At 40.6% G+C, this 27407-nt stretch overlaps 1 protein-coding gene across 4 annotated transcripts; it reads right to left on the reverse strand.

Annotated features, from left to right (window-relative positions):
- Positions 1-117: 117 nt before the first annotated feature.
- tex2 (testis expressed 2) lies at positions 118-26068 on the reverse strand. 4 transcript variants are annotated; one of them, XM_077532995.1, is made up of 14 exons: positions 25477-26068; positions 21946-22048; positions 21582-21653; positions 14989-16648; positions 13191-13391; positions 11348-11678; positions 8543-8832; positions 7484-7627; positions 6411-6510; positions 5648-5768; positions 3787-3909; positions 3338-3547; positions 2708-2828; positions 118-1709 (listed from the first exon to the last, which is right to left on the reverse strand). In XM_077532995.1, the coding sequence occupies exons 4-14, from the start codon at positions 16621-16623 to the stop codon at positions 1560-1562; spliced, it is 3426 nt and encodes a 1141-aa protein (XP_077389121.1). In that variant the 5' UTR covers positions 16624-16648; positions 21582-21653; positions 21946-22048; positions 25477-26068; the 3' UTR covers positions 118-1559. The 4 variants fall into 4 exon arrangements, with proteins under 4 accessions (XP_077389121.1, XP_077389127.1, XP_077389141.1 ...); XM_077533001.1 differs by having other exon boundaries at positions 25466-26068; XM_077533015.1 differs by having other exon boundaries at positions 3787-3903; positions 25477-26067.
- Positions 26069-27407: the final 1339 nt, after the last annotated feature.

The raw sequence follows: 27407 nt of genomic DNA on the forward strand, positions 1-27407 counted from the left end.
CTGGAAATGCTAGAATGACTACAATTGATTGACAAGGTGTCCATTGGCTAGGTATTTTGCCAAGTTACTAATAGTATAGTAGTACATGAACATCCTTTTCTAATTAAGACCCTGATATATCAGCGCAAAAGTTTTTTAATTGATCCACAATGACCTGAACATAACATTCTGACATCACTGAACACAACAGCAATGTTTGGCATTTTCGTCACAGTGCAAATGCTCAAAACTTGTGGAAACAATTTGTACAATAATGGCACAACTTTTTTCTTTTTTTTTTTAAGCATGGCTGCAACAAATGGTTCACTGTGGAGGAATGTTAGCATCTTATAAAGGCACTTTCTGCCTCATACACTTAACCGACACTTAGGGAAGCAAAGAAACATTGGCAGATGAATTGTCACTGGCGCACAATACAGAATGAGCAGCAAGTTTTGAATGGCAAAAGAAGCATTTGTTAGTGGGATATGCTGACAATCTTTTTAGCTTTGCACAGCTTCTGCATCCTCAAAAACTCGCGTCTTCATCACGTCTATCAGCTCTCGTTTGCCAACTTGGTCACTCCTAAAGGGAACCGCAGTATCATCTCCACAACCTATTCTTTTGTATTTGTCTCCCTTGTTCTTAAAAACGGGCACCAACATTCTTCTCAGGCATGTTCTCACCTGGTAAAATTCTGCTGAACAAATGTCTGTTGACAATATTGAGACAATATGGCTAAAATCCAGAAAACAGCATATTTTTTTTAATCCCCAAATCTCAAGTATATTTATATCCTGTTGATCTGGGGGGAAAAACTACTCCCTGCAGATGACTGAAATGTACAGATTTGAAAACGAGCATTTTCGACATTTGCCACGAATGACCCATTCAAGGTGGACCAAAAGAATGCTTTGGCAATAAAAACACACCATTGTATTTTGAATGAAATGTGTTGCTAAGAAGCACATTATCAACTGAATGAGCAACTTTTATAAATACATTCATCAGATTTCGGCAAAGGTTTTGGCTGCTGTATTTGCACATACAGTAAATTTAAGTTCAAATTACCCTCTCGTTTTTAAAAGTCATTTTTAACGCATTACAGAAAAGTTTCAGTTCAAAGCATACAGCTCCAAATCGGTGGGTTCAAACTCTATATTGACATTGACCTGTTTGCATGTCGTGCACATGCCAGGGACAGGCAATAATGATGACTGAGATTCTCCATAGGAAATGTGTACATACTGTATATGGACACGGGTTATTTTGTCATCATTCATGTAAATGTTTGCTCATTCAGGTCGACATCCCTTTCACAAAGCATTGTAAAGGTCCCAAAAATATACACTGTACAACTCAAGTTTGGTTTAGCTGTACATCACAGGTTGATGGTTCCTATTGATCAATCAAATGGCGCCACAACTTCCATTTGTTAAACATCTTAGACACACCCGGTCTTTAGGAAATGGCCACAAACGATGACAAAATGTAAATTTTGAGCCACATAGACACAAACACACTCTCTCAGCTGCAATGTCATATTGCCATGGTGAAAAACAGCGGTCCGGGCGTCTTCTTCACATGTATGAGACCTCAGACTCTTCAGGTTCTGGGCCCCTCAAGGCATCGTTTGACTCGGTAATCAAGCTGGCATTTGAACGTGTGTCCATGGCAGAGTGCATGATGGGTAGCCACAAGTCATCCATGTTTGGCATGACAAATATTTTCTGTCGGGAGGACAAAACACATTGTAACAGGCATTGGAGTAGCACAAAAAAATAAACTTCATGCAATTAGCCTTGTAGCATAATTGCCCAAAACATTTTTAAGTTACTATTAGAATATCAATTAAAAATGCCAATGTGCTTGCAATTGTGTTTGTTTTCCGAACTTGTTAAAATATTTCTCTTTCTCTTTAGATGTACTCATGTCTGCTCTGTTGTCGGTGTGTGTTGTGTTAATGATGGCCACGACACATGGTGGTATCAGATAGGTCAGGGATGAGCCTCGAGTGTGCCGCGACCGCACTGATTGGCCCCTTGATTAAATCCCCACACAACACCGCCCCAAATAAAAAAAAATCCAATAATAAATAAAACAAATTTTTTACACCTAAATAAAATATACAGTACATGATATATATATATATATATATATATATATATATATATATATATATATATATATGAATTTTCTTTTTCTATTTATTTATTTTTTTCTTTCTTGAAACCCAAAAAATTCTACAAAAAAATGCCAATGAACATTCAATATAAGAACAGGGTACCAATTGCCAAACTGCAAATCAAATCAAATATTCAGGGATACTGGGGTAGAGTGTCGTTTTTAAGTTGTAATGTTCCAATCACCATTAGATGGTAGACACAGTTTAGTTGCACTTACTATGAGTCTCATACTGCCCTATACTACAACGTTAGGAGGCCTTTTTTGTGTGTGTGTGGATTTGGACTGATATGGCGGGAGCATTTTGCTGCTGTAGTGTGAAAGGAGTGCCAAGGCAGCACCCAACACACCTTGGCTATTTATTACATTGCTTTGAAGTGCGTGTTTGGGAAGCAGCCATAAATTAATTGCAGTCATCTTACAATTTACAACCTCCGTTTGCACCATAAAACATTTAATACATGCTCTGCTCTCAAGGTTGCCAATTGGACGGCAACTTTATTAGCGGTGTGAATATGAAACAAAGTTGAATGTCACAACGTACCTGAAACTCCTGGTCTAGTTTCCTCTCAATCCAGTCTGTCACATGGACTAGCGTGACCTCTCTCTCTCCAAGTTTGGGCCGCGCTTTGAGCTCGAGGTGAGGTGGACTGCGGAAACCGTACCTGAGCACCCAAAATGACACAAGCAGCCTTACTGTTTTCTGTTTTCTCCAAACTCCAAGTTCATGAAAACAAGCAACCTGTCTCTGTATGATGGTATATTATCCATCCATCCATTTTCTATACCACTTATCCTCAACTCAACTTTATTTATAAGGCGCTTTAAGAACAGGCATTGCTGTATACAAAGTGCTGTACATAAACAGAAATATCAGTTTTGTAGTAAAGAATAAGGTAACAAAACAAGAACAAAGCAAACATTTTGAAGTGCGAATACAAGGTTTTTTTTAAACTTTAGACAGAAAGGCTGGCGTTGAGATTCAAACCTTGAACCACTGAACTGGAAGGCAGATGCTAACCACTAATCCATCATGTTACCTGCACTGAACTGTATTAAAAATGTCCAAATCAAGCATAGTCTTTCAAACCTTTACTTATCCAGCAGAGGGCGCAAGTGCTGAATCCTTAAACCAGGACCTCCATGCACAAAACTTCCTATGAAGTGAACTTACCATATCCTGTCTGTAGGCGGCGGTGGTATGTTAACAGCAAGAGTCCCTCGACACTCCTGCACCTCCACGGTAAGCAGCAGTGGCGTGTTGGCCACCTCCTCCATCTTCTTCTTGATAAATTCCGTCTCTGTAGCCTTCTGGAAGTACTTTGACTTGGCGATCTTATCCACAAAGCGCATGATCTTGCTGGGCCTGTGGCCTCCCACATAGCTGCAAAAGGGAGAGGAGAGCACACATTAGCAGAGGCGGGAGATGGGAGACAAGCAGTGAGTCATGTTGATTATTTATTAATGACAGCATGTACTGCCGTTAAGTCCCCGTGTTGAAAAGGAGTGGGTGGGTGCTCCATTAAATCAGCAGTGAGTCGTCGGTAAACTGAAGGTTAGAACATTCTGTTTCAACACATTAGTATGGATTTTCAAATATTGTTGGTAAGGATGTTTGCTTACCCTTCGGCCCCAGGGAGGACAGCTTTGTCACTGAAAAGTTCTGGAGGATCCTCCTCATCTGAAGAACCAGCACTGGACGACTCTTCGTCACTGTCTGCCAGGCAATACGTGCGTGGCCTTGACCTGGGGCATACACAGACATAGTCTGAATTAACATCATAGGAATCCTCATGGATACACTACATCGACAGACCAACGGAATTGGGGCATTACACCGAGTATCAACTTTTGACTCTAGCTGAGTTATTTGGCTAATTCAAAAACAGTTTTTTTTCCCCAATTTGTTTTCCAAAATGGCCATGGTAATGAAAGAGGCTGAGGGCAACACAACGGACCATTGAAGTCAAGTGGAGAGTTGACAATGCAGAGTCCAGAGCTAACACACAGCAACAGGTGAGCCATCATTAGTATTCATCTTCTTTTTAATTTATCTTGTAAAAAACATTTCTAGTTACATGAATTCTATCATGATGCATAAATGACATCAGACCAGCAAAAAGACTGTCCAACCTTTCTTTTGTACGGTTGTGCAGTAATACCAAAATAAATACATTTAAAATAAACAACAAGATGAAAACAAAAGTCAATTTTGCTGAAATTAGTTAGCTTTATTTTTAAAAACCTAAAATGTAATTCCAATTAGTTAAAAAAATAAAAATGGTCATTTTCATTTTATTTCATGATTAGTCTGATGATGTTTCATGATGAGCCTTTTATTTTGTTAGTCGTTGTTACGTTTTCATTAGCTTGGACGAGCAACTACAAATAGTATTTTGCAGTACCTGCATCTGTCTATAGAAAGGCTAGACTGGAGTACCTACATATTAGGCAATGGAAAAGGGGCAACAGAAAAAAGGACGCGTGCCCCAAGACGTTTGACCCTAACAGAGGGGTCCTCGGTTTTTGATGGAACTGACATACGATATTTTGAGGTTACCAACGGCTTGCATCCAACGACACAAGAAGCCGTGATCACTATATCTATTTTTTTTTTTATATATTTATGGCCTAGCGGTGTATTTCATACAAATGTATACTATATTTATTAGGGGTGTGAATTGCCTAGTACCTGACGATTCGATTCGTATCACGATTCACAGGTCACGATTCGATTCGATACCGATTAATCCCGATACGAATGGTCACGATTCGATACCGATTAATCCCTTAAATTTATAAGTCGATTGTTGCGATTTTTTTCCATTCAAATTTAGAAAATACTATCAGTAAATTTGTACATGTACACATGTACACTGTAAGATTTGTATGAATATATTTATCTAAAACTTGAGGCTTATAACCGTGAGCCACTGTACACAAACAGTTTGCAATCTGTTTCACATTTGAACAGCATTAAAATAAAAATATTAAGGCTTAATGTGCCGTTCATATAACATTCTTCCATGCTCAAGGTGTGAATCCTAAAAAAAAAAAAAAAAAAATCGATTCGAGAATCGCGCGATGTAGTATCGCGATATATCGCCGAATCGATTTTTTTTTAACACCCCTAATATTTATGACCTTATTTTACTACTGCATAAGGAACAGAACTCCGTTGTAAACCAACAACCCCCTAATGGATGAAAAATTCATCTCCTTTCAAGCATACAGTTGTTGTAGTGACCTGTCAAACTCACCATGTATTGGGCAATTCCACATTGGTAAGCGTCCAGAGAGATGATTTCATATAAAAGGGAAGGAATTGTGAAATATCAGATATGACAGCTATTATGACACTAAACAGAAACATGTCTACTTCAGTCATTTGGCTTTTCTCTGATGGCCTTTGAGCAATTGCCCTCACAATGCTATGGACCAAAAAGCTTTGACGGGAGTGTCGTGATGAAAGCGAATGGCTCACCACTCCTTGCCATGCTCGCCGAGACCCTCGCCCTCCTTCCCCAGACGGGCTAAGTTCATCTTGGTCTCCAGAGTCATGAGGAAGGAGCCCATGTAGGAGACCTCCAGATCAAACCACAAACCTGGAGGGGCAGTAAGACAAATAGAAATCTTTTGACCTATATCACTGTGGTTGTCATAGTGATTAAGCTATTGTTGTTTGTGCCATGACATTTCATCCCCTGTTTGTCTGCCAGAAAGTGGTTTTATCCTGTACCGGATGAAAAGGTCAGGCTTCGGGCAGATGCACTTCCTCTCTGGGTGAACTTCCTCTTTTGATCGGATTTTCAGCCCCCTGCTGTTTGTTCCATGTGTCCGAGCATTTCAACTGTTAGTCTCTTCAATTACAACTACAGTAAACCCTCACTATTTGCAGGGAATAGAGACCAAGCTCAGCCACGAATTGTGAAAGTCCGCAAATAATGGACACCCAGTCACAAAGGTTTGCAATTTCCGTTAGATGTCAAAAGATGGCTGAAAAGTACCTGTTTTGTATTAGACATGACTATGATTGGACTAAATGAAAAGGAGTAATGGCATTTCCATTCATTTCACCCCATATTAAGTAGCATATGAAATAAGATGGGAAATGGTTTAATCCTGAAAGAAGAGCTGGAGAAAGGTTGGAACAACAGACACCGCAGATGTAGCCAGAAGTAGAGCATGGCAGACAATGAATACAAATATAAATTCATAATAATAACTGAATCATCATCTGTTTCTACCTTGGTGGTCCACAGAGGGTTTGGAGGCACCGAGAATCTTGGGAATGGAGAAGCCCATGTCGAGTTCTGTCAACGTGAGTTCATTCATAACATATGGTAGCTGAAAACAAAACAAAACAACAACAACAAAAATGTAAGTACCGATAGAGCTTGAAACAAAAAATGATATTAAAGTGACTTCAAAAAGGCACCTGAGTGTTGGCAGCCCGTAACAACTCAGTTAATGTTGTCATTTATTTTGACTTTTCACTTTTATTCTTTTTGTGGTTTGCCAAGCCATTGCATTAGACATGGTCTTTTTTTAGCACAGAATATTGACACTTTTGGGCTTCTTTTTTTTTTTTTTTTCGGCAACAGTACATCCCGGATGATATTTCGACAGGGATAACAGTCAGCACTAAAGTGAAGTAAAGTGAGAGAGAGGACGAAATGAGACAGCGGATTTGAACCACTGTGATTGGCTGGTGGTGGTGACCATTTTATGCCGATGTCCTCTCACCCAAAGACAGGTGAGCTTGGCCAACATGCCCGTGACCCATCAGGAGGGAAAGCGGTTCAGTGAATGAATGAATGGATTGATTTGAACCATTCCCTCTGTATGTATTTTACTCTTCAAAGGAAACTAACGGCTGTTGGAAAAGTGAAGTTGTTTGTTTACAATCAAACGTCAGTTCTTACAGCCAACGCGAGTCACGTCAGGGTCATGCACGCTGTGATTACGAAATTCCAATTTTAGCCTCCGGCACCCATTCAATACATTCAATGAAGACTTCAACCTCGTTCCTCGCTCTCATCTACAACTTCACACATGCAGACTATGCGATAGAATAAAACTCTTAACCTCATGTAAGTCAATTTGAAGGAAGCTCTTGTGTGATTGGTTACAAGGAGGTAAACAGGAAGAAGGCTAAATAAAAAAGGCTACACTAGCAAATAGCCAAATGGAGACCTCAATTATATTTTTATAATCAGGTTTAATTACTGTACTGTTCATACTTGATGCATTGAACCTCACCAAGGGGGGGAAACAAAGTTGAGAATGACTGAAAAAAAAAGTCAAGGGTACCACCCACCCGGATCTTACTGAGCTTCATTTGAATCTTTTTGGAGACGACGTTAGCCCAGTACTTCTCTCCCAGAAAGTCCCAGAATATTCTTCCTAAAAAAGCATTCACCCAGGCTTCTGGTTCACCTGGCTCATCTGAACTCCTGGGCATCTGAGGGGCACACACATATGCAGGTAGATTTAACATATGGGTGAGGAACTATTTTGAGTTACTTAAGGTGTATGCTTCATGATGGAGCAGAACGACTTATTATTACCAAGCTAATCAGCAAACATCCAATTTTGTTCAATTAACCCACAGTGCATGTTTTTTGGAGGGTGGGAGGAAACCGGGATACCCGGAGAAAACCCACGAACTACACACAGGAAGGCTGGAGCACAGATTTTGACAGACTCTGAACCTCTGTCTTATTGAAGAAATATAAATGAAATGCAAAAGAAATATGATGAAATGCATACAATATTCAGTGAGCGTGCTATATTGGGTTATAATTAAGCAGAAGGTCTTTTTGAGAGTTTGGCAGAAGGTGTTATTGCTCATCAAACAACAAATAAGTGCTATAATAGAAATGCAGGGACCTATTGTCTATATTTTTGCAAAAACGTGAAATTAATTCAACTAAATCGAAGAAGCAGATGGACTATTCCATCTTACAGTGGAACCTCCAAAATCAAACAGTCTGTTGTGTCAGGCTGGTTAACAATCAGAAATGTTCCTCATGGAAATTCAACATAGTATTCAATGTAGTTTCTTGAAACCTATTTACCACAAGATGATGAAAGAAATGAAGTCTCTCAAATGCCAAAAGATGGCAGCTAAGTCATAATTGAATGCTGCTGGCAGCTTGGTGAGTTTTTAGCACATAATGGAGAAGATGTTCCAGGAAAAAAAAAAAAATCAACAAATGGGTGAATTTGCGGATATGAAACCGTGAATATACAGGGATTCACTGTACCTCCTTAACACATTCACTGCCAGCCCAGAAAAAAAATGCATCATTTGACGTATTTTTCCGTCAATGGCAGTGAATGAGTTAAAAGGTTCTTCCTCTTGTTTCTTTCTTACCTTTTTGGTAGCTTGGGGGCTTCTCTCAGGGCTATGCCCAGGACTTTCAGCGGCGGTCGGGCTTGCGGGCGCAGGCTGGGGGTTGACATACTTGGCCATGTACAGGTTGTAGTCCAAGAGCATCTTCTGCCTCAGACCCCCGGCGGGCCCGCAGGAGGAAGCAGAGGAGCTCTCTCGGTGGCGAGGCTGAGGGTGGCACAGCTCGTCTGAACTTCCTCGGCCGCTGCTCCCGCTGTCGGCCTCCTGGCCACCGACAGACTGGTTGCTCTGGCTGTGGGACGGCTGCAAGGCTAAAATAGAAAGGTGGAAATTGTCCATACTAAGTTCATGTTTAATTACATTCAATTCACATGCTTTATGTAGGGCTGAGCGATTGTTCAATTTGATCACATTTTTACTTACTTTTTTGGCAGGGGGGGTTCTGTATTTCAAAGCATGTTGTCACTGATGTGCACTGCTTGCACTATCAATATGATTGCATACAGAGAGGAGCTAGTTTATGAAAGTAGCAAACGTTGCCAATTTAGTGACTTTTCCCAACTTTTTCATTCCTGCTAAATAATAGACAAACTGAGAAGAATCATTTTCACATTTTTTTTTCAAATGACAAGAAGGCCATCACAGAGTCACTGCTGTTGAACATTTTCAAAGACGCTGCCCATTTACATTTTATTGTGCCTTGAATTTTGCATTCATTCCAACATGTTGGGATACTATTTTGCTCTCCTTCTTCATTGACATTAGAGGGGGGGAAAAATTACATAAAAATCGTTATGATACAGAACCATTCCACATTACTCTGCAACCATAATAATAAACCGAACGCCCCTCACAGACAGAAAGAACATTAGCGCAAATATGTTGCAATTGTGTGCTAATGGGGAGTGAATGAGACATTAAGACAAAGTGATTAAGCAGATTCATGATTATTAAATACACTTTTGTTCATTTAATACCTCTCTCACAGCATGTGGCCAAAATGGGCATTATAAACTGATTAAAGGCCAATGTTTGATACAGCTCTTGTGTGGGATCAAATAATGAGAGGGCATTTATTCACTCAACAGGAGGCAACTCGGCTCGCTTGCTTTGGTGCTTCTCTTTAGGTAAGCAACATATTTCAAATGGCCTCAGTATGATTACATCTTTATGTGTGAACAATAACATCTATGAAATGCCATAATTAATTACAGTTACGGGGAGAAGGAGAGAGACGCTTATGAACTCAATTGAAGTGCAAAAAAAATGAAATGGAATAAAATAAAAATTTAAGTAAACTTTTCACCATATCAGATTTCATGATTTTTGGGGCATGAGTCGCCCCTCCCCCACTATATAAGAATTTGAAAGCCTTTGAACGTCAGCAGTTATCCAGAACAATTGTTATGGCCAGTTAGCTCGCCACTGGAGCTATGCCTACACCAAAAAGTGCACCTTCCCTTCAGACAGTCCGCCACGTGAGTGTGTACGGGAGCTTCATGCTGGCATGGGCATTTTAGAGTGCCTCCTTGTCAAGACTGAAAAAAAAATCTTGCTATTTTTTTTAATCATTCACATTTGGAAAGGTTGTTAACAGGTTGTTGTGATATGTCAAATCTAGAAGACATATTTATTTTCGTTTTCAGTAATCATGTCTAGTAGATTGCACCCAAAAACATCAGTCCTCCCTTTAAATGAGTTTTTATCCTCATACTGTGTATCGGACAGGGGAAACCAATTCATGTAATCCTGCTGACCCATTCACACTCCTCACTTGAGGGGATTGTCTTTAAGCTGGAGCTTATGTGCAGATCTGATGGCTGGGCACCTACACACTTGCAAATGGGCTCTATTCTCGTGCCCAGCACAAGAACGGTCTAACGATGTGCATGGATGGACTTTTCTTTCTTTTGGTCATTTGCTAGGCTAGCACAGATAGAAGAGGACGTTTGCAGTTTGCACCCTTGTGCACCGTTATGGGCGGGAACGCAGCTGCCTCCCAGCCAATCGAAGTGGCTCCCCTCATTAATCCCTTCAAATACAGCAGAGAGAGTTGCGCATGCGGTCTACAGGGCGTTGTTGGAGATTGGTGTGCCCAAAGTGCATTTCAAGTTAAAGAATCGGCACGAAGATCTCCAATTGTGGTCGATGTAGTCGGCTGCGCATGTGACGTGGGCAATTAGAGATTGACTTACACTTCCAATCGTGCGTACTATTTTAAAGATGATAATGACAATTCATTCAATGATTTGATTTTGACAATGACTTGAAGGGATTATCCCAAGCTGTCATATTTATGAAAAAAAAAAAGATGACATGCACCGCACACGTCCGCAGAGTGCAGAATCTGTCTGACTATGCCTTGATCAAATCTACCAAAATCATGATCCACCACCTGCATAACAACTTAGACCTGGTTTTAGCGAGTCTAGTCTACTTTAGCTATACCAAATTGCTTGATGCTCCAAGGCATGTGCAACAGAATATGCTGGGACGCCTATTGAGGCGTAGCGCAGCCGCTGTCTGTCATATTCAAAACACGCTAAACTAGACTTTTGCCAGCACGAAAATGAAGATGTGCCTGTTTTTACGGCAAGCGCAGTCACCAATTTGTCAGGTGCACCGGAGGTGGGGCAGCATCATCTGTCAAAAAGCCCAGCAAGGTGCACCGTGGTCCCAAATAGAGTAAACGAGACTTGGCCCGGCATGAAAATTAAGTTGAGGCCATTTTTAAACCAAGTGCACATGCGCCTGCCTACGAAAAGTAAACAGGGCACACTGTGTCTTCTGAAATTTGTGTGTGCGTTTGCTGTGTTGCTCACTGACCACTCTTGGGCAAACTGCCGCCTCGGCCGTCAGACTTCATCTGAGATGCGAGCAGAAATCTCCGGAACCACTCCTCCTTTTCCCGCCCCGTCCTTCCAAACAGGTAGATAGTCAGATTCCCTCCTCCGGGCGTTGGCTTCTTCTGCTCGTCTGTGGACACTTCAGCTTTTTCAACCTTGTTGTCCACTTGCTCTGCTTTCTCTTTGTCCTCTTCGCCTTTCTCCCCCTGGGCTTTGGACATAAAGTCATCCTGCTTGGCCAGCTCAATGCAAACAGGGTACTTCTTGTTCCAAACCCTTTTTCTCGCTAGGCTCTGTGGCATCAGGTAGATCTTTGGAGGAGAGGGCATATTTAATCAAATCAATCAAATGCTAATGCCACCATTTTTAGAGCAGTAAACCATTCACCATTCAAGCACCAACCAACAAATGGCTTCAATTTAGGGTGTACATGTTTATGTAGAGTAAGTTCATAATTTTTTCTAAATACATTACCATGAAAAAGTATTTTCCCCTTTTTGATTCCTTTTTCTTTTTTTTTCTCTTTTTTTTTTGCATATTTATCACACTTAAATGTTTCGGATCATCCAGCCAATTTTAATATTTATTACAAAATCTAAATAATGGTTTTATTTATTAAGGGAAAAACATCTAACCTATCTGGCCCTTTGTGAAAAAATATTTTCCACCCACTTCTTTGTTAAATCACGAGCTGTGATCAACCACTGTTTTTGGAAAGGTAAGTTCAATTTCACTGGCAATAAATCATTAAAATAGTACCTTTCATACAAGGTTAAGTAGGTAACAAGATATAAAAAAATAAACTCATCATGTCAGAACACAAAGAAATTCATCAACAAAGGAGAAACAAAAAGATTTAAATCTACTATATAAAATATATCAGTGTGGAAAAAGTTACAAAGCCATTTCCAAGGCTTTGGGACTCCAGCAAACCACGTTAGCTGCCAAGGGTGGTGCAAACAGCTATTAGGGGGAAATTCCGACTTAATAAAGTAGTACATTGTTGGCCTTTAAACCATCAAAACATATATATATATATATATATATATATATATTAGGGGTGTGAATTGCCTAGTACCTGACGATTCGATTCGTATCACGATTCACAGGTCACGATTCGATTCGATACCGATTAATCCCGATACGAATGGTCACGATTCGATACCGATTAATCCCGATACTAATTTATAAGTCGATTGTTGCGATTTTTTTCCATTCAAATTTAGAAAATACTATCAGTAAATTTGTACATGTACACTGTAAGATTTGTATGAATATATTTATCTAAAACTTGAGGCTTATAACCGTGAGCCACTGTACACAAACAGTTTGCAATCTGTTTCACATTTGAACAGCATTAAAATAAAAATATTAAGGCTTAATGTGCCGTTCATATAACATTCTTCCATGCTCAAGGTGTGAATCCTAAAAAAAAAAAAAAAAAAAAAAAAAAAAAAAAAAAAAAAAAAAATCGATTCTGCCGATTATTGAATCGATTCGAGAATCGCGCGATGTAGTATCGCGATATATCGCCGAATCGATTTTTTTTTAACACCCCTAATATATATATATATATATACACACACACACACACACACATATGTGGAATTTGATTGTCAAATTCAAGATGAACATTCTTGGAGGAAACCTTCACAGAAAATCCACATTTGTACTGTACTACAACCACCAAAGTCAAAAAAATGTAAAATTCCATTATTTCCTGTGGGAGAAGGACAATATTGAAACTTAAGAATTTCCATTGACTATTAATAACTGAAGATGAAAAGACAAAACAAACGCTGACCAAATCATAAATACTGCACCTTGCTGTCAGTCAGGTCGTAGATCTTCTGGCTGATGTAGGTGACGTCGGGTTTAGGCTCGTTGTGAGTGGCACGGCGGGAGATGTTGCGGTTTGGTTTTGACAGTCGCAGGACGGAACCTTCGAGGCGGACGTACACCGAGTGTGTCAGGGTGGCATGGTACATCTCGGGGTCGTAGCTGTGGATCTCGTTCATCCAGCCCTGAGATGTGGTGGGGATGCAGAAGGGAATAAACCCTATTCGTTTTTCAGACAAAAGATGGTTGAAATACCTGATCTAATACAAAGAAAGCCCAAAATGACTGCTTTCGAAAATGAGAAGTAACTGAGGGTCCTATTTTTCATAAACAGGCGCTGGTGCACTTGACGTAAAAACAGGCGCATCTTCATTTTCGTGCAGAGGCAAGTATAGTTTAGTGTGTCTGTGAATTTGGTAGACTGCGCTACAAGTCAAAAGGCGTTCTGGTGTATTCGATTGCACACCCCGGCGCATCTGGCAATGGTGACCAAAGAAAGACTACATTTTAGACTGCCTAAAACAATGTCTAACTTGTGGCGCAGGTAATGTAACACTATTATAACAAATTGCTAACAAATTATTAATATTATTATCATCATCATTATTATTATTATTATTATTATTATTATTATTATTATTATTACCACTATTCCTGAGTTGAGGTATTATTGTTATTATTATTATTGTTGTTAGAAATGCTGACTGTGCGGCACAACTATGGTCGGGTCAGTGATTGGTGCGGGGTGGAGGGTCACATGGCTGCACACTAGGAGGTGCAAGGCAGTCTCAAATTGCCACAATACATGTGCGGCCAACTACAACATCTAACATGCAGTCCCTTTGACTGTAAATACACGTTGCACACTGGCTCGCCGTGCACCGAATTGAAATCGATTAATGACGACGGGAGCCGCTTCGATTGGCCGGGTTCTCTCCCACAGTGAAAAACGGCTCAAACACACTCTTCTACCTGCGCTAGGCTAGCAAAATACCAAAAGTATGAAAACTGGACTGATGCACAGTTACACTGCGCTTTGCGCTAGACTTGCACTGGGTACGAAAATAGGCTCCAATGTATCCTTTTATTGAGAAGAATAAGACACTTTTTGGGATACTTCCATTGGCATGTATTCTTCCACTACACTCGATCTTGTACTTTTTTCTGGGCAGTCTCACGTCAATCATTGTACTGTAGTAGCACTAGTGGTTGGTCGTACTGTAATGTCACTCACTAGTGTCCATTCACTCACTGTCAGTCTTTACAGCTTCAAGATGAGTTGGTTGTCCTGATTCTGGAAGGTTTAAATAACTGTTTATACCATACATGTGATTGTTTTTGATATTTTACAAAAACTTTTGATATTTCACAAAAACATACTTTATTAAAACCAGACTTGTAGCCATACTCTCTACACTTGAAGTTGTTATGCCAATCATTTGCTCCATACACCCTTCTGAAGGTCCAGAGTGCAGTTTCCCAAGAGTACAGTGCAAAATACTGTGGCTTTCACCCACCTGGAGGATTCATCACACTGCAGAAAAGGTGCAATAGTTCTGCTCAATTTGTAGCTGAGGCCTTATCAGTCCCAAAGGATGTTGGATAAGAAAAGCCATTTCAATTTAAAACAAAAGAGTGAATTTCAGTGCTTGGAGGTGTTAGTAAAAGATGTTCAAAGATATTAAACAACAGTCTTTGACTTGCAAATTAGCTTGAATTGAATGTAACTGCTTGACTATCAAAAACACGTGGACCTTAAGCTAAATATTGTTGTTGTCTCACCTTGAATATTCCTGGTTCTTTGATATCAAGCTGGGCCACATTCCAAGGTTCTATCCTGCGTCTTCGCTTGCTCAAATAGGAATGCCGTGGAGCTGATAGCCAAAGGACCAGAATGGCCATCGTGAAGCCTGCAAATATCCCATGGACCACCGCACATACATATGGCGGTAGTGGGAGGACTAAGTACCAGTACACCACCTGTGTCAGGCAGACCAGGCCGATCCAAGGCACAGTCTCCACTTCCTCCCCCTCTTCTTCCTCAATATCCATTTCACTACACAATCCAGTGCTGCCAGTATGGAGGCCCCGGGATCCAGGGTGATCCCCATCTGGAGTCTCCGTGTCAGTACATAAGTCAAAGTCTTCGCTGTAAAGTTCACAAAAATCCTCGTCTTCTTGACGAGCAACAAGGGCCGACATGGAGCAACGGCCGAGATTGAGTGATGGAGACCTGGCGAAGTTGGATGTGGAGGTCTGACTGAGATTTGGCGCTGGTGTCAGTGAGGGAAAGGAGAAGAACACGGAATCAGGATCTCTACCAGTGGGAGTTTCTTCGTCTTCTTCCCCCTCGGCTCCCTCCTCCTCCTTGATGCTGTAGTTGTAGCCTTCCGAGTGTCCATTTACTGCTGTTATGCCGCTTAGTTCCGATGCGCTCGATGACAGCAACCTGGCTCGATGGGGGCCACTTCCTACTCCACCGGTGCCCGATTCCTCCCCCATGATCTTACTAAAAAGCTGCAGGGGGTCTGACATCACCTCTGAAAGACGACGCCTTGTATCTTCTATTTTGGCTTCCACTTCTTGAACCTTGAAAAAGGACCTACCATCTGGGGACATGGTAGGAGACGAGGGGGCCGTTTTGGAGTCTCCGCCGATCTGACTGGCAATGACGGGGGTGGAGGACAGGCGAGGCTGGGAGAACTGTTTGAAGAGCTGCATGTTCCGAGGAGGAGGCCGCTGGGACGGTTGTACTTGTTGCTGGTGGGGGACATGATGAAGAACTTGCTGAACAGACCCTTCCTGGTGCTCTGCTTTTGACGAGTCCGTGGAAAGGGACTTGACAAAAGATTTCATTAAGTGTCTGTGACGGGCGGGCGATGGAGCGACAGTGGTTGTAGGCGGGACCGGTTCGCGGGCTTCCACGTCATTGGACAAGGACCTGACCAGGCTGAGGAAAGGTCTGGATGATGACAGTCCTGCGGATTTGCAAGGTGAGGAAGAGCTGGAACTTGTGGTTGGGAGACTAGCTAAGGGACGTTCAGAAGGCCAGGAGGAGCTGGTGGGAGGAGTGGAACTGAGCTGAGGAGTGGTGAAGGTGGGAATGATTGTCATGGCTGGGGAGGCGGCGCTTGTGTGAGGATTTACTGTGGTCGTCTCAGATTCAAAAACCAGATCCTCTTTTGACCTGAAAACATCAAGACCTACTGCACCATCTAGGCCAGGTTTCCCTCCAACGTTTACTCCATAAAGCTCCTCTTCCTCATCGTCCTCCTCCTTGCCCAGAGCAGAGAAGTGGATGGTGATGGTGTCACGTGAGAGGGAGCGTTGAACCTGCAGCTTGGGTCCAGGCGTGTGCCGAGAGGGGGGAGTCTCGGCATGTTGGCTACCTCCCCTGCTGCTGCTGTGACTGCTCATCACCACCCAACGCACGGCTCACAGCCTGGAGGGCAACAAACACAGGCAGGCCACGTTCAATACCATGAAAACACTCATGTGTGACACTGGTGTGGTGGGAAATGTGTACTCGGAAGGAACTAGCCAGGATCACTCAATTTGACTTTATTTATAGCTACATTGGGACTCGTTGAATTTGTTATGTTTTTTGTGTGTATTTGGCAGTTCTATTTTGGAACTTTTTTACGTTATGTGTGTATTAACAGTGCTTTAGATCACAACATCCTCAAATCTATGATATTTTTTGTCAAAGCATTGAAAAAAAATGTAATTTACCCTGTAGGTAGAGCAACTACAGAGCCTCCTCTCATTCATATTTTTTGCCTCTGCATGTATCTTGGTGAAAATTGCATATTTTAGGGAAGGACAAGGTGTTAGTATGTTTGCCTCACTGTTCTGAGCTGGAGTCGCTAATTATAGTCTACTTATGCGTGTCTGGGCGTGAGTTGTAGGCTACAGCAGCTCCTTCTGAGTGTTTTAACGTGCTGTATTTGTTCATTTGACTGTCACATTTAATAAAGTCCTTAAGGGCTGCTCGGGCTCTCGACCAAGTGACTGGTTGTGACGCGAAAAACTCCAGTTATGAGTTTTAAATGTCCGAATAGTATAGTGACTTTTTCAACATCCTATATTCATGCTATCTGTAATCCATGTAATTTCTACAGCATGTTTACTATTAAACCTTTTCATTAATTTAAATGCATTCAGCCTCCATTACACTCAAGCATAACAATGTGATTACAGAAACTCGGCTTCCATTGAATGCAACACAGCACAGTAATCCATCATGTGCTGATTTCTACTCAGTCAGGCCTCATGTTGTCATTGTGCATGCTTGTTTTTCCATATTGCGTTATGAAACATACACACACATGCACACACTGCCCTCTCTCTTGAGGCTTGGTACAAATGGCCGCTAATGGAAGGAGGCGGGACAAATGGAATCGCCCGAGCAGTTAACTTGCCGTATTGTCGTTTAAGGCGAAAACACAGTGTGGCACTCTGTGGTGGGAATTGCATTCTTTTTTTGTGTGTTTGCCTTTAATGCGATGGGTGTGCAACACAGAAAAATAAATACAAAATAGAGAAGCAGGCAGGAAAAATATAAAAGGTGTCTGTTGAAGTAATGAAAAAGAAGAAGAGGAAGATTATAGATGTGATGTGAAGATAAGAGTGAGTGAAACAAAGCAAGTGAATAGCCCCTTTAATCAGCATGCACAAACAGGAGCACATACTGTACATAATGTACATCATTCAGCCTATAAATTAAAGACATGGAGGACAGAGTAGATTGTACACAATAGAAGGAAACAACAGAAACATACGTCAGATTGATGTGAAAAGTGTACAAATAAGCACTTCTTTTCTTTTTCTGTACATAAAATATTGTGTTCAATTCAAACTCAATATTGTTACTAATTATTGTATAGTGGATTACTTTTAAACTGACTGCATTCTCACGACCATTTGAACTGAAAGCTAAGTGAGTACTTACTGTATGTTAGCTACATGATTAACTCAAGAATGTTATTTTGAAAAAGGTATTGATTTAAAAAAAAACAAAAATATTACAGTATTACTTTCAAGCCTAAATCTTACTGAATAAAGTGCACTCAGTATTGAACTTTTTTTTTAAGTCTGCTTTTAAGTTTAGATTTTGTCACCTAGTTTTTAAATAAATTGAGTAATTAAAAAAAAAAAAACAAGCAAAATGTTCAAGCAAAAATAATGTCATCTTACAAAATTCTTCTTAATTTGACCTAATGTGATCATAACGCTGTACATGTCCATTCTCTGGGGCTAAACTATTAAATGCCGATACATACAGCAACAACAACAAAAACCTGGACCCCTTTAGAATCACCGTCAAAACATCAATGCATGCAAGGCAGTTGAAATGGCAGTTGCCATGCCAACAGCGCTGAGCTTATTGTGCTTGCCTCTTATCCTCGCAGCCTCTTTTTTCTTTAGTACCAGAATGGATGGACAAAAGTTACATTTTGCTCTTTGAGAAGGTCTTAAGTAACATCATGAGGCCTTGCAGCACCACCCATATAGGGCGGCGCGGTGGAGGACTGGTTAGCACGTCCGCATCCCAGCGCTGAGGGGGTGAGACTGGGTGGACTTTGCATGTTCTCCCTGTGCCTGCGTGGGTCTTCTCCAGGTGCTCCGCTCTCCTCCCACATTCCAAAGACATGCATGGCAGGTTAATTAGGCACTCTGAATTGTCCCTAGGTGTGTTTGATGGTTGTTTGTCTCTGTGTGCCCTGCGATTGGCTGGCAACCAGTTCAGGGTGTACCCTGCCTACTTCCCAAAACCAGCTGAGATAGGCTCACCAATTCTTTGCAAATATGGTAAGCGACAGAGAGACAGACAGATAGATAGCTATAGATACTGTAGATATAAATCTATATTGCGCATTTCTAATTTCCAATTGCAGGTGGATCTGGAACATATCCCCCCACGCTAAATGAGGATTCATTCACAGTCATGTCTTTTACATCCTAACCAGATGTTTTCAGATGGTGAACAGATGCAAAGTAATTTTCAATCTAAAAAAAAATGTTTTTTAAAAGGCTGCAAAACACCAGCAATGTTTACTCATCAAAATGAACGCAGCACAAACAAACTCCAAATGTCAGCAGTAACCCGACTTGAGCGTGTTTTCATTTCCCAATGGCGCGTGGCCTATATTGGCAGTTCGTAGAACATCCGTTCCGTTTAGTGTCTCTGAGTACTACTAAAGGCAACGTGTGAGGACGAGTGTTGGGAAATAACATTCCGTGGCTTATAAAAAAAACATGAGCTACACACAAATAGACAATTTCAAATTAATATGCATGGTGTATTGTGTAATGTGCTTCTAAAGCCTAGCGGGTGTTTGAAAGGAAACATCCGCCTACAAAGCACTAACTGTATATTTACATCTACAGCGAACCTCTGCAAAAATCTACATAGAATTGACAGCCATTATAAACGCACGACTTTTTGTTGTTGTTGTTGTTGTTGTTAACCCGAAAATGTCTCTATTCTCTACAAAAAGCGGGGATTGTCTATCCTCTGGGAAGAAAAAAAATTACTGCATCTTACTGAGTCACTCACAGTAGTTGTGAAAGTCTTTTTCATTTGGGTCTGCCTGACTGTATTATACTGCTGCCTGTGGCTGAGTCGCACACGCCAGAAGGAGCCATGATGAATTAATCATCCATAAACTGTTCAATTCATTACATTCTATTTTATTCTATAATTAATTACTGTATGTTTTTATGAGTACAATATAATAGAATGCTAACCAGATAGCAAGTCAGGTATGAAGAGTCATACTATTTCTCTATCTTTGGGATATTTTTAAACATGCTACTTTTGTTTAAACAAAGTCCAATTGGTGTGTTTGCGTGTGTGATCTCTACAACAAACGCTTACTTCATCCACGGTTTCTCGCATGCCAACATAACTTCCTGTTTGACAAGGATTGGAAACAGCAGCCGTTATTAATGCTTTCTTTCAGTGAGAAACTTAGAATTCTCGATAAAATGTATTTGCGGCACGAAATCACTGCTAAGCTGTATAAGTGTGACTGTGACCGCTTCATGCTTTGTCAGAGTACCTTTAGCTGACCAGTGTCTCCACGCACGCACACGCACGCACTCACGCATATTAGCGTCAGAAGCAATTAGCTCTGGTCTATGCGCATATTTGTTACAGTGACAACCAGCCGCTAGCTGCTCCACTGGCTTCCTAATGAGTGTTGTGTTGACTAGCATGGTTGGGCATTGGCTAGTGTGTGTGGGGGTGTGCGTGTGTGTGTGTCTATCAGATATGTAGGCTAGGCCCATGTGTTGACTTCAGTGTCATACACCCACTGCCAGTGTGAATTTCAAGAGCAGGGGTCGCCAACCACCGGTCTGCTGAAGAAGTAGTTAACAACCAATCATGGGTCACCTGTTTTCAGGGTTTGGTCAGTAAACTGAGCCATGATTGGTCGTTACCTACTTCCTCAACACAGTAGACGTCATTTTCAGTCGACAGCAAATGGGAAAAAATCGTTTTCAAAAGGTATTAATTCTACATGAATATTCTGGAGAAAATATTAACTAACTGCGGAAAACGGCTCAATGAATCAAGCATCTTAACCACTAGGTTAGATCTTAACCACTTCATTTGAAGGGAATTATAATCGGTGGATGTGCTGTAGTTCTCCATCACAAATAATACATAAAGAGCTGTACACGAATCAGTAGTGACTCGAATTGAGATGCAAATAAATGCCAGGTCAGAATTTTTTTATTCAAGTGAGAATAAATCATAGCATATGTTGTGTGTACTTGTGTTACAGGAATGTTTGACTGGCAACCTGTGCGATGTAATACACGTGGGGAGTGCTGCACGTCGTGTGAAGCACGCTCTCCGAGACCCGACACCCGAAAGTGTTTGTGCATGTATAGGAATGTTTAGCTGGCTTATGAGAATTAAACAGTTAAGCAATCAGTCAATAAAGCCCATCTAGGCAGTGAATCAACACCCTTGTCACCGTTGTCCTTTGAGACAGTCCTAGCATGAAGGCAATTTGCAAACTTGAACGATGGGCCGCAGCGATGAACGTTCCCAGGTTAGCTTAGTGCTAGCTAGTTGGTATGACAGAAATCGAATGGATTTAAAAACTTTACCAGAACCGAAAAAAAAAAAAAAAAAACATCCCTGGGTTCTGCCTTTGGCCAATGTACGGCGATGGATCTTGGTGTTAAACGAAGTCATTTTAAACTAAAAAGGTAAACCTTTCAATAGATTGATGCAGCTGTATTAGCGGTGCTTTACTCAGTGACTTCTGATAAATTACCTAAGGACTTTTGTGTCCTCGTGTATTGCATTCAGACAGACTCAAGCACGTGAATCAAGTTGGGATGAAAGGACAAATTACCTTAAGACTTGACATTCAACCACCTTGTGTGGATCATGTTGCCTGCACGCCCACGTTGATGCTGATGTTCATCTTTTTCAAATACACAAAAAAAACAATGCTTAAAATGTTATTTAAACCATATAGCTGATTATCTACATTTGTAAGCCATATTGATTATATCTAATAATATAGATGTATGTTCATTCATAGATATAAGTGCAGTTATTTGTAGTAGGTGGAGAAGTCTGACACACAACAGAGGTGGGGGACCTCCAGCCCGTAGGCCAGATATGATCAGCAAACTTTGACGCCATGCTTTCTATATGAGATGGCGGAAACACAAAAGCTTGGCAATTTAGTGTCGCTGGTCTTTGTTGGCTACCTGCTTCTGACTGGTGTGCTTCTTCAAAATGTCCAACTCAACCCAAGATGGCTGACTTCCTGTTCCATTTCAGGCGTGAGTCCTTGAGATTTTTCTATGGGTCCTGTCATGACAGATACGTAGACACAATATTGTGTGAATCGATGAGGCTGGTATCAAGAGCTATTTTTTTTTCTTTCTAAATTTGTGAGGTTTAGTGTGTCATATTAGGCAAGGCAAGGCAAGGCAAGTTTATTTGTATAGCACATTTCATACACAAGGCAACTCAATGTGCTTTACACGAGGAAAGACAACACATAAGCATCAAGAAACAGTAGTTAACATTCAGAGGAAGAAAAATAAATGAAAATAGGTTACAAACTAACAATCTTAAAACATTATTCAACAAACTTTAAAAAATTTAACATAAGGAAGTTTAAAATGATAATGATAAAAATAAAAATAAAAATAATAATTAAAAAAAACACTTAATTAAAGCTGTTTAAAAGTCCCTAATCAAAGGTATAAGAAAAAAGCAAAGTTTTTAACCTGGATTTGAAAGCATTTACACTCGGGGCTGACTTCACTTCTGTTGGCAGCCTATTCCATCTGTGTGCAGCATAATAGCTAAATGCAGCTTCACCATGTTTGCTTCGAACTCTGGGTTCCACTAGTTGGCCCAAGTCTGTAGATCTCAGAGCCCTGCTGGGTTTGTACTCAATCAGCATTTCTTGGATATATTCAGGACCCAAACCATTTAGTGATTTATAGACGAGTAGCAGAACTTTAAAATCGATTCTACAGCTGACAGGGAGCCAGTGTAAATCCTTAAGTACTGGAGTAATATGTTCTGATCTTTTTGTTTTGGTCAGAACTCGAGCTGCAGCGTTCTGAATGAGCTGCAATTGTCTCATGTTCTTTTGAGAGAGTCCAGTCAGAAGACCGTTACAGTAATCTAGTCTGCTGGAGATAAAAGCATGGATAAGCTTCTCTTGGTCTGCTTGAAGCATGCAGTCCTTCAGTCTGGATATGTTTTTCAGCTGGTAAAAGGTTTTAGTGATGAATTTAATATATATATATAATTTGCTAGCAGGGAGACATCCAGTGTTCTCTTTTTTAGAATGGGCTTGACGGCGGCTACTTTCAGACATTTAGGAAGTTCACCTGATTGAAGTGAGCAATTAATTATTTGTTGTAAATCGATCTGAACAGATTTCACAATGGTTTTGAAAAAGCCAGATGGAATTGTGTCAAGACAGCTCGTGGAAGGTTTCAATTGCTGAACCAAGTCTACTACAGTATTTTGATCCACTGAGTCAAATTCTGTCATGGTAATTAAATTATTCCTAGGTGATTTTAAGTGCAGCATCGTTTTGTTATTTTGCTGGTTTGTAACAATGTTTGACCTGATGGCTTGTACTTTTTCACTAAAGTAGCAGGCAAATTCATTGCATTTATCTGTTGAGAGGAGTTCTGGCGCTGTTTGATTTGGGGGATTTGTAAGTTTGTCAACCACGCCAAATAGAGTGCGTGTATTGTTGAGGTTCCTACTAATAATTTCAGAAAGGTGTTGTTGTCTAGCTATTACTAACTCTTGGTTAAAATGACAAAGACATTGTCTGTACAGGTCAAAATGAACTTGGAGTTTAGTTTTTCTCCACTTTCGCTCTGCTTTTCTGCATTTAGATTTCAAAGTCATTATGTTGGTAGTACACCTCCAAGGTGTTTTAGTTCGGGATGAAATGGTCTTAGTTTTAATAGGAGCAACAGCATCCAAAACATTTGAGATTTTTGAGGTGAATTCATCCAGAAGTTCATCAACGGTCTCTGCATTTACAGTTGGTGATGCAGCCATTAATTCCATAAACATGTTGCTTGTATTCTCATTTATGTACCTTTTTTTAATCGAGACAGTAGTTGTTTGAACTTCTGGGATTGTTTGTAATTCAAAAAACACACAGGAATGATCTGAAATAGCCACATCTTTCACCTCAACAGATAAAATGTCAACACCTTTAGAGATGACGAGATCAAGAATGTGACCTTGATTGTGTGTTGGACCTTTTACATGTTGTGAGAGACCAAAAGTATCAAGTATATTACAAAATTCTTTGGTATTTTTATCCAAGTTGTTGTCAACATGAATGTTAAAGTCTCCAGTTAAGACCAGGTAATCATAGTCGGTACAAATTACTGACAGCATTTCTTCAAATTCCTCCATGAATCTGCCTTTTTGTTTTGGAGGTCTATAAATTATGACAATGACGATGTTTGGTTCACCTTTTACCAAAAGACTAAGATATTCAAATGAATTAAAGCTTCCCAATGAAATTTCTTTACACTGAAATAGAGATTTAAAAATGGCAGCAAGTCCACCACCTTTTTTGCCATTACGACATTTGTTCATGAAACTAAAATTTGTTGGTGTTGCCTCATTGAGAACCGTGTTGCAGGAACCTTCTGTTAGCCATGTTTTTAGGGACCTCTAAACACAGCTCTCGAGGGGGAAGAGACTTTTTGACTAGAGATTACCAATACCACTTTTTTTTCCATATCAACGATGCATACAAGTATTTGAGTACTCACCAATATCAAATGCTGATATTTGATAAATTCATTATGTCTTGCAATTGTGATGAAACTGTATTAAACTGTATATTTACTGTATATATATCTATATGAATTTGCAGATGATATGTAATTTGAATTCGGCTATCGAAGCGTTATCATTATCATCATCATCTTTGTTTACCTTTAAGTATCGCAACGTGGCTGGCATAGGTCCAAATCGACCTGGCCAATATAGTGATATGCCAGGCTGCAGGTATCGATGTAGCAGCTGAAGTATGAATTCAGAGTAAATAATACTACTGTATCTCCAATTGCATCTCTAATTATTGACTCTTTTTCGTTTTCATTTCCAAATCAATGGTCTATTCTAAATGTCAACATTTCCATTTGTAGTATGTCGTCAGTATCATGTAAAACAAAAAATGTTTGTTTGCTTTTACTCAAACATATAACTTATTAATAGCAAAATCAGATAAACCGATGATCATTTTTTGCAGTGAACTTTTATTTTGTCCAGAGCTGTACTTTATTGACACAGCTGTACATTATCACCACTGTAGACATGCACTGACGTAAATTTGTGAGCTCTGGGTCATGTTGAGGCCCCCAAAAAACGATTACCCTCATCATATCTCAGGAAGTCTTCCCCAAATGCTACTAACTTCAATTATTTGCTGCATCGCTTTTGGCTTTATAAAATCGAAAATGCAAGGAAAAAAGGTTCCACACCCCTGCACTCATTCACATCATGTCAATTATTTTCCATAAATGTGCTCTTAAAGTGACAAGACCTTATTTTTGCCTCACATTACACCGTGTAATGTAGTAGCATCATCACGACTGCTTTATTTATCACGGTTGCTAGGAAGATTTGTGCTGCTAATCTAATCGGGCCAACAGCGACAAAGTAATCCGGTTCATTGTAAAAATCCAAGCCCTTCATGTCGAATGCATAAAGAGTGTGAATAACCTCAATCTCACCCTGGTTACTGCATCCTCATCTCGGGGATGTCCAGGCCACAGTGTAGAATCCGAAAAAAAGCTTTGATAATTTGCGTAGTCCGAGCTTGTTCCGGACGTGATGAGCCCCACGCAGGGACTGGATCCCCACCCCCCACACACACACTCACAGGGTAGGGCTGGTTTCGGGGGTTCCAAGCGACCCAACCTGCTCCACGGCACGTCTCTCTGGCGCGATTCGATCACGCGAGTTGAGCTGAGCTGGGCTGGACTAGTTTTGTTTTGGTGAATGAGAGCTGGTCAGCGCCACACCCCCTCCTCAACAGTGACATTGCAAATCCGTCCCCTCCCTCCACGGACTCGGAATCTTCATGTTTGACTACTGCAAGAGAACGCGCGGCTGCTCCACGATGAGGAGGTGAGCTGCGTCATGGCGCCGCAGGAGCACTTCCCCTTCCTCAAATTGAGCTCCGTCTCGCCTTAGCATGGACTGCAATTTAGCAACCTGAATAAAAGTACACTAAGACAAATAGTAACGTTTTTTGAAATTGTAATCGTAAAGTGAAGACTTAAAAGGCAGAACATTTCTCTGAAAACCTAAATATTGTTGTTGTCATTCGGGCCAAGCAAATGCATTCAGTACTTGTGTATCATGCATTTATTGGGACATGCTACCATCTGGCGGTCAAATGGAGTATGTCAGTATAAACAGCCATTTGTATTAATCAATGCATTTTATCCATCCATCCATTCTTGACCGCTTATTCCTCACAAGGGTCGCGCAATACATTTTATATTTAAATATACGACGTATTATTATATATAATGTAACATATGATAATGTAATACAAGTTGCATTGGGAAATATTGTCAGCATTACATTACATGAATTAGGAGTTTATTTCTAAACTGCCCTTGGATCATCATCTATTGATGCAATTAAATCCTGAAATGAAAGCCTCATTTGTCTCGTGTAAATGATTTGCATCATTACTCAGAGCCGTAGATAGAAAGTTTGGCCAAATCGGTTTCAGAGCTACTATGCTGTGATTGGTCAACTGCGAGTCACATAACATATAGACGCCATGTTGTTACCCTGCTGCAAATTGTGGGAAGTGAAAGTCAAATGACAGGACTGGAAAGCAAATAACACTTCATCCATCCATTTTCTTAACCGCTTGCTCCTCACAAGGGTCGTGGGGGCGCTGGAGCCTATCCCAGCTGGCTTCGGGCAGTAGGCGGGGTACACCCTGAGCTGGTCGCCAGCCAATCTCAGGGCATACGGAGACAAACAACCATCCACGCTCACAAGCACACCTAGGGACAATTCAGAGCGCCCAATTAACCTGCCATGCATGTCTTTGGAATGTGGGAGGAGACCCGAGTACCCGGAGAAGACCCACGCAGGCACGGGGAGAACATGCAAACTCTACCCAGGAAAGCCGGAGTCTGAACTCGAACCCGAGTCCTCAGAACTGGGAGGCGGACGTGCTAACCACTTATCCCACCATGCCACCCCAAAAAACACTTCATTGTTGCGCAAAGTAAAGTAAAATCACATGATTTGAAGTAGGTGGGCCTGCACAATGCAGCCTTCAACCTTTTATCAAGAGTTATCATTGAAAATAAAAATACAATTGATTTTCCTTATAACCTCATATAAGTGAATGAACTTAAAATAAAATTAGGGCCCATAATATGGACAAGAGCTATTGTGGATTTTGTGTTGTAAATCAAAGTTGTAAATATTGTACATGCACAATTGAAAGCCACTGATAAAATATTAAAAAGAAAATATGACATTTGGATGTCAGCTACACTAAAATCACGTTTTAATTCAACTTTAGGACCATATATTCATTATGACAAACACATTACTGAGGAACTTGTTGTAATACATTCATTGGTACCATGAAAAAATGGCTTTATTATCAAGTATCTTCCCTGCGATT

This window comes from Festucalex cinctus, chromosome 1 (genome assembly GCF_051991245.1).
Source record: "Festucalex cinctus isolate MCC-2025b chromosome 1, RoL_Fcin_1.0, whole genome shotgun sequence".
In the NCBI taxonomy this organism is placed as follows: Eukaryota; Metazoa; Chordata; class Actinopteri; order Syngnathiformes; family Syngnathidae; genus Festucalex; species Festucalex cinctus.

Coding starts and splice junctions, on each gene's coding strand:
- tex2 (XM_077533007.1), bottom strand. CDS start 16,623: ATGAGCAGTCACAGCAGCAGCAGGGGAGGTAGCCAACATGCCGAGACT. Junction 13,392..14,988: donor AAGAACCAGGAATATTCAAG/GTGAGACAACAA, acceptor ACCACATCTCAG/GGCTGGATGAACGAGATCCA. Junction 3,910..5,647: donor GGCGAGCATGGCAAGGAGTG/GTGAGCCATTCG, acceptor TGTATGCCCCAG/GTCAAGGCCACGCACGTATT.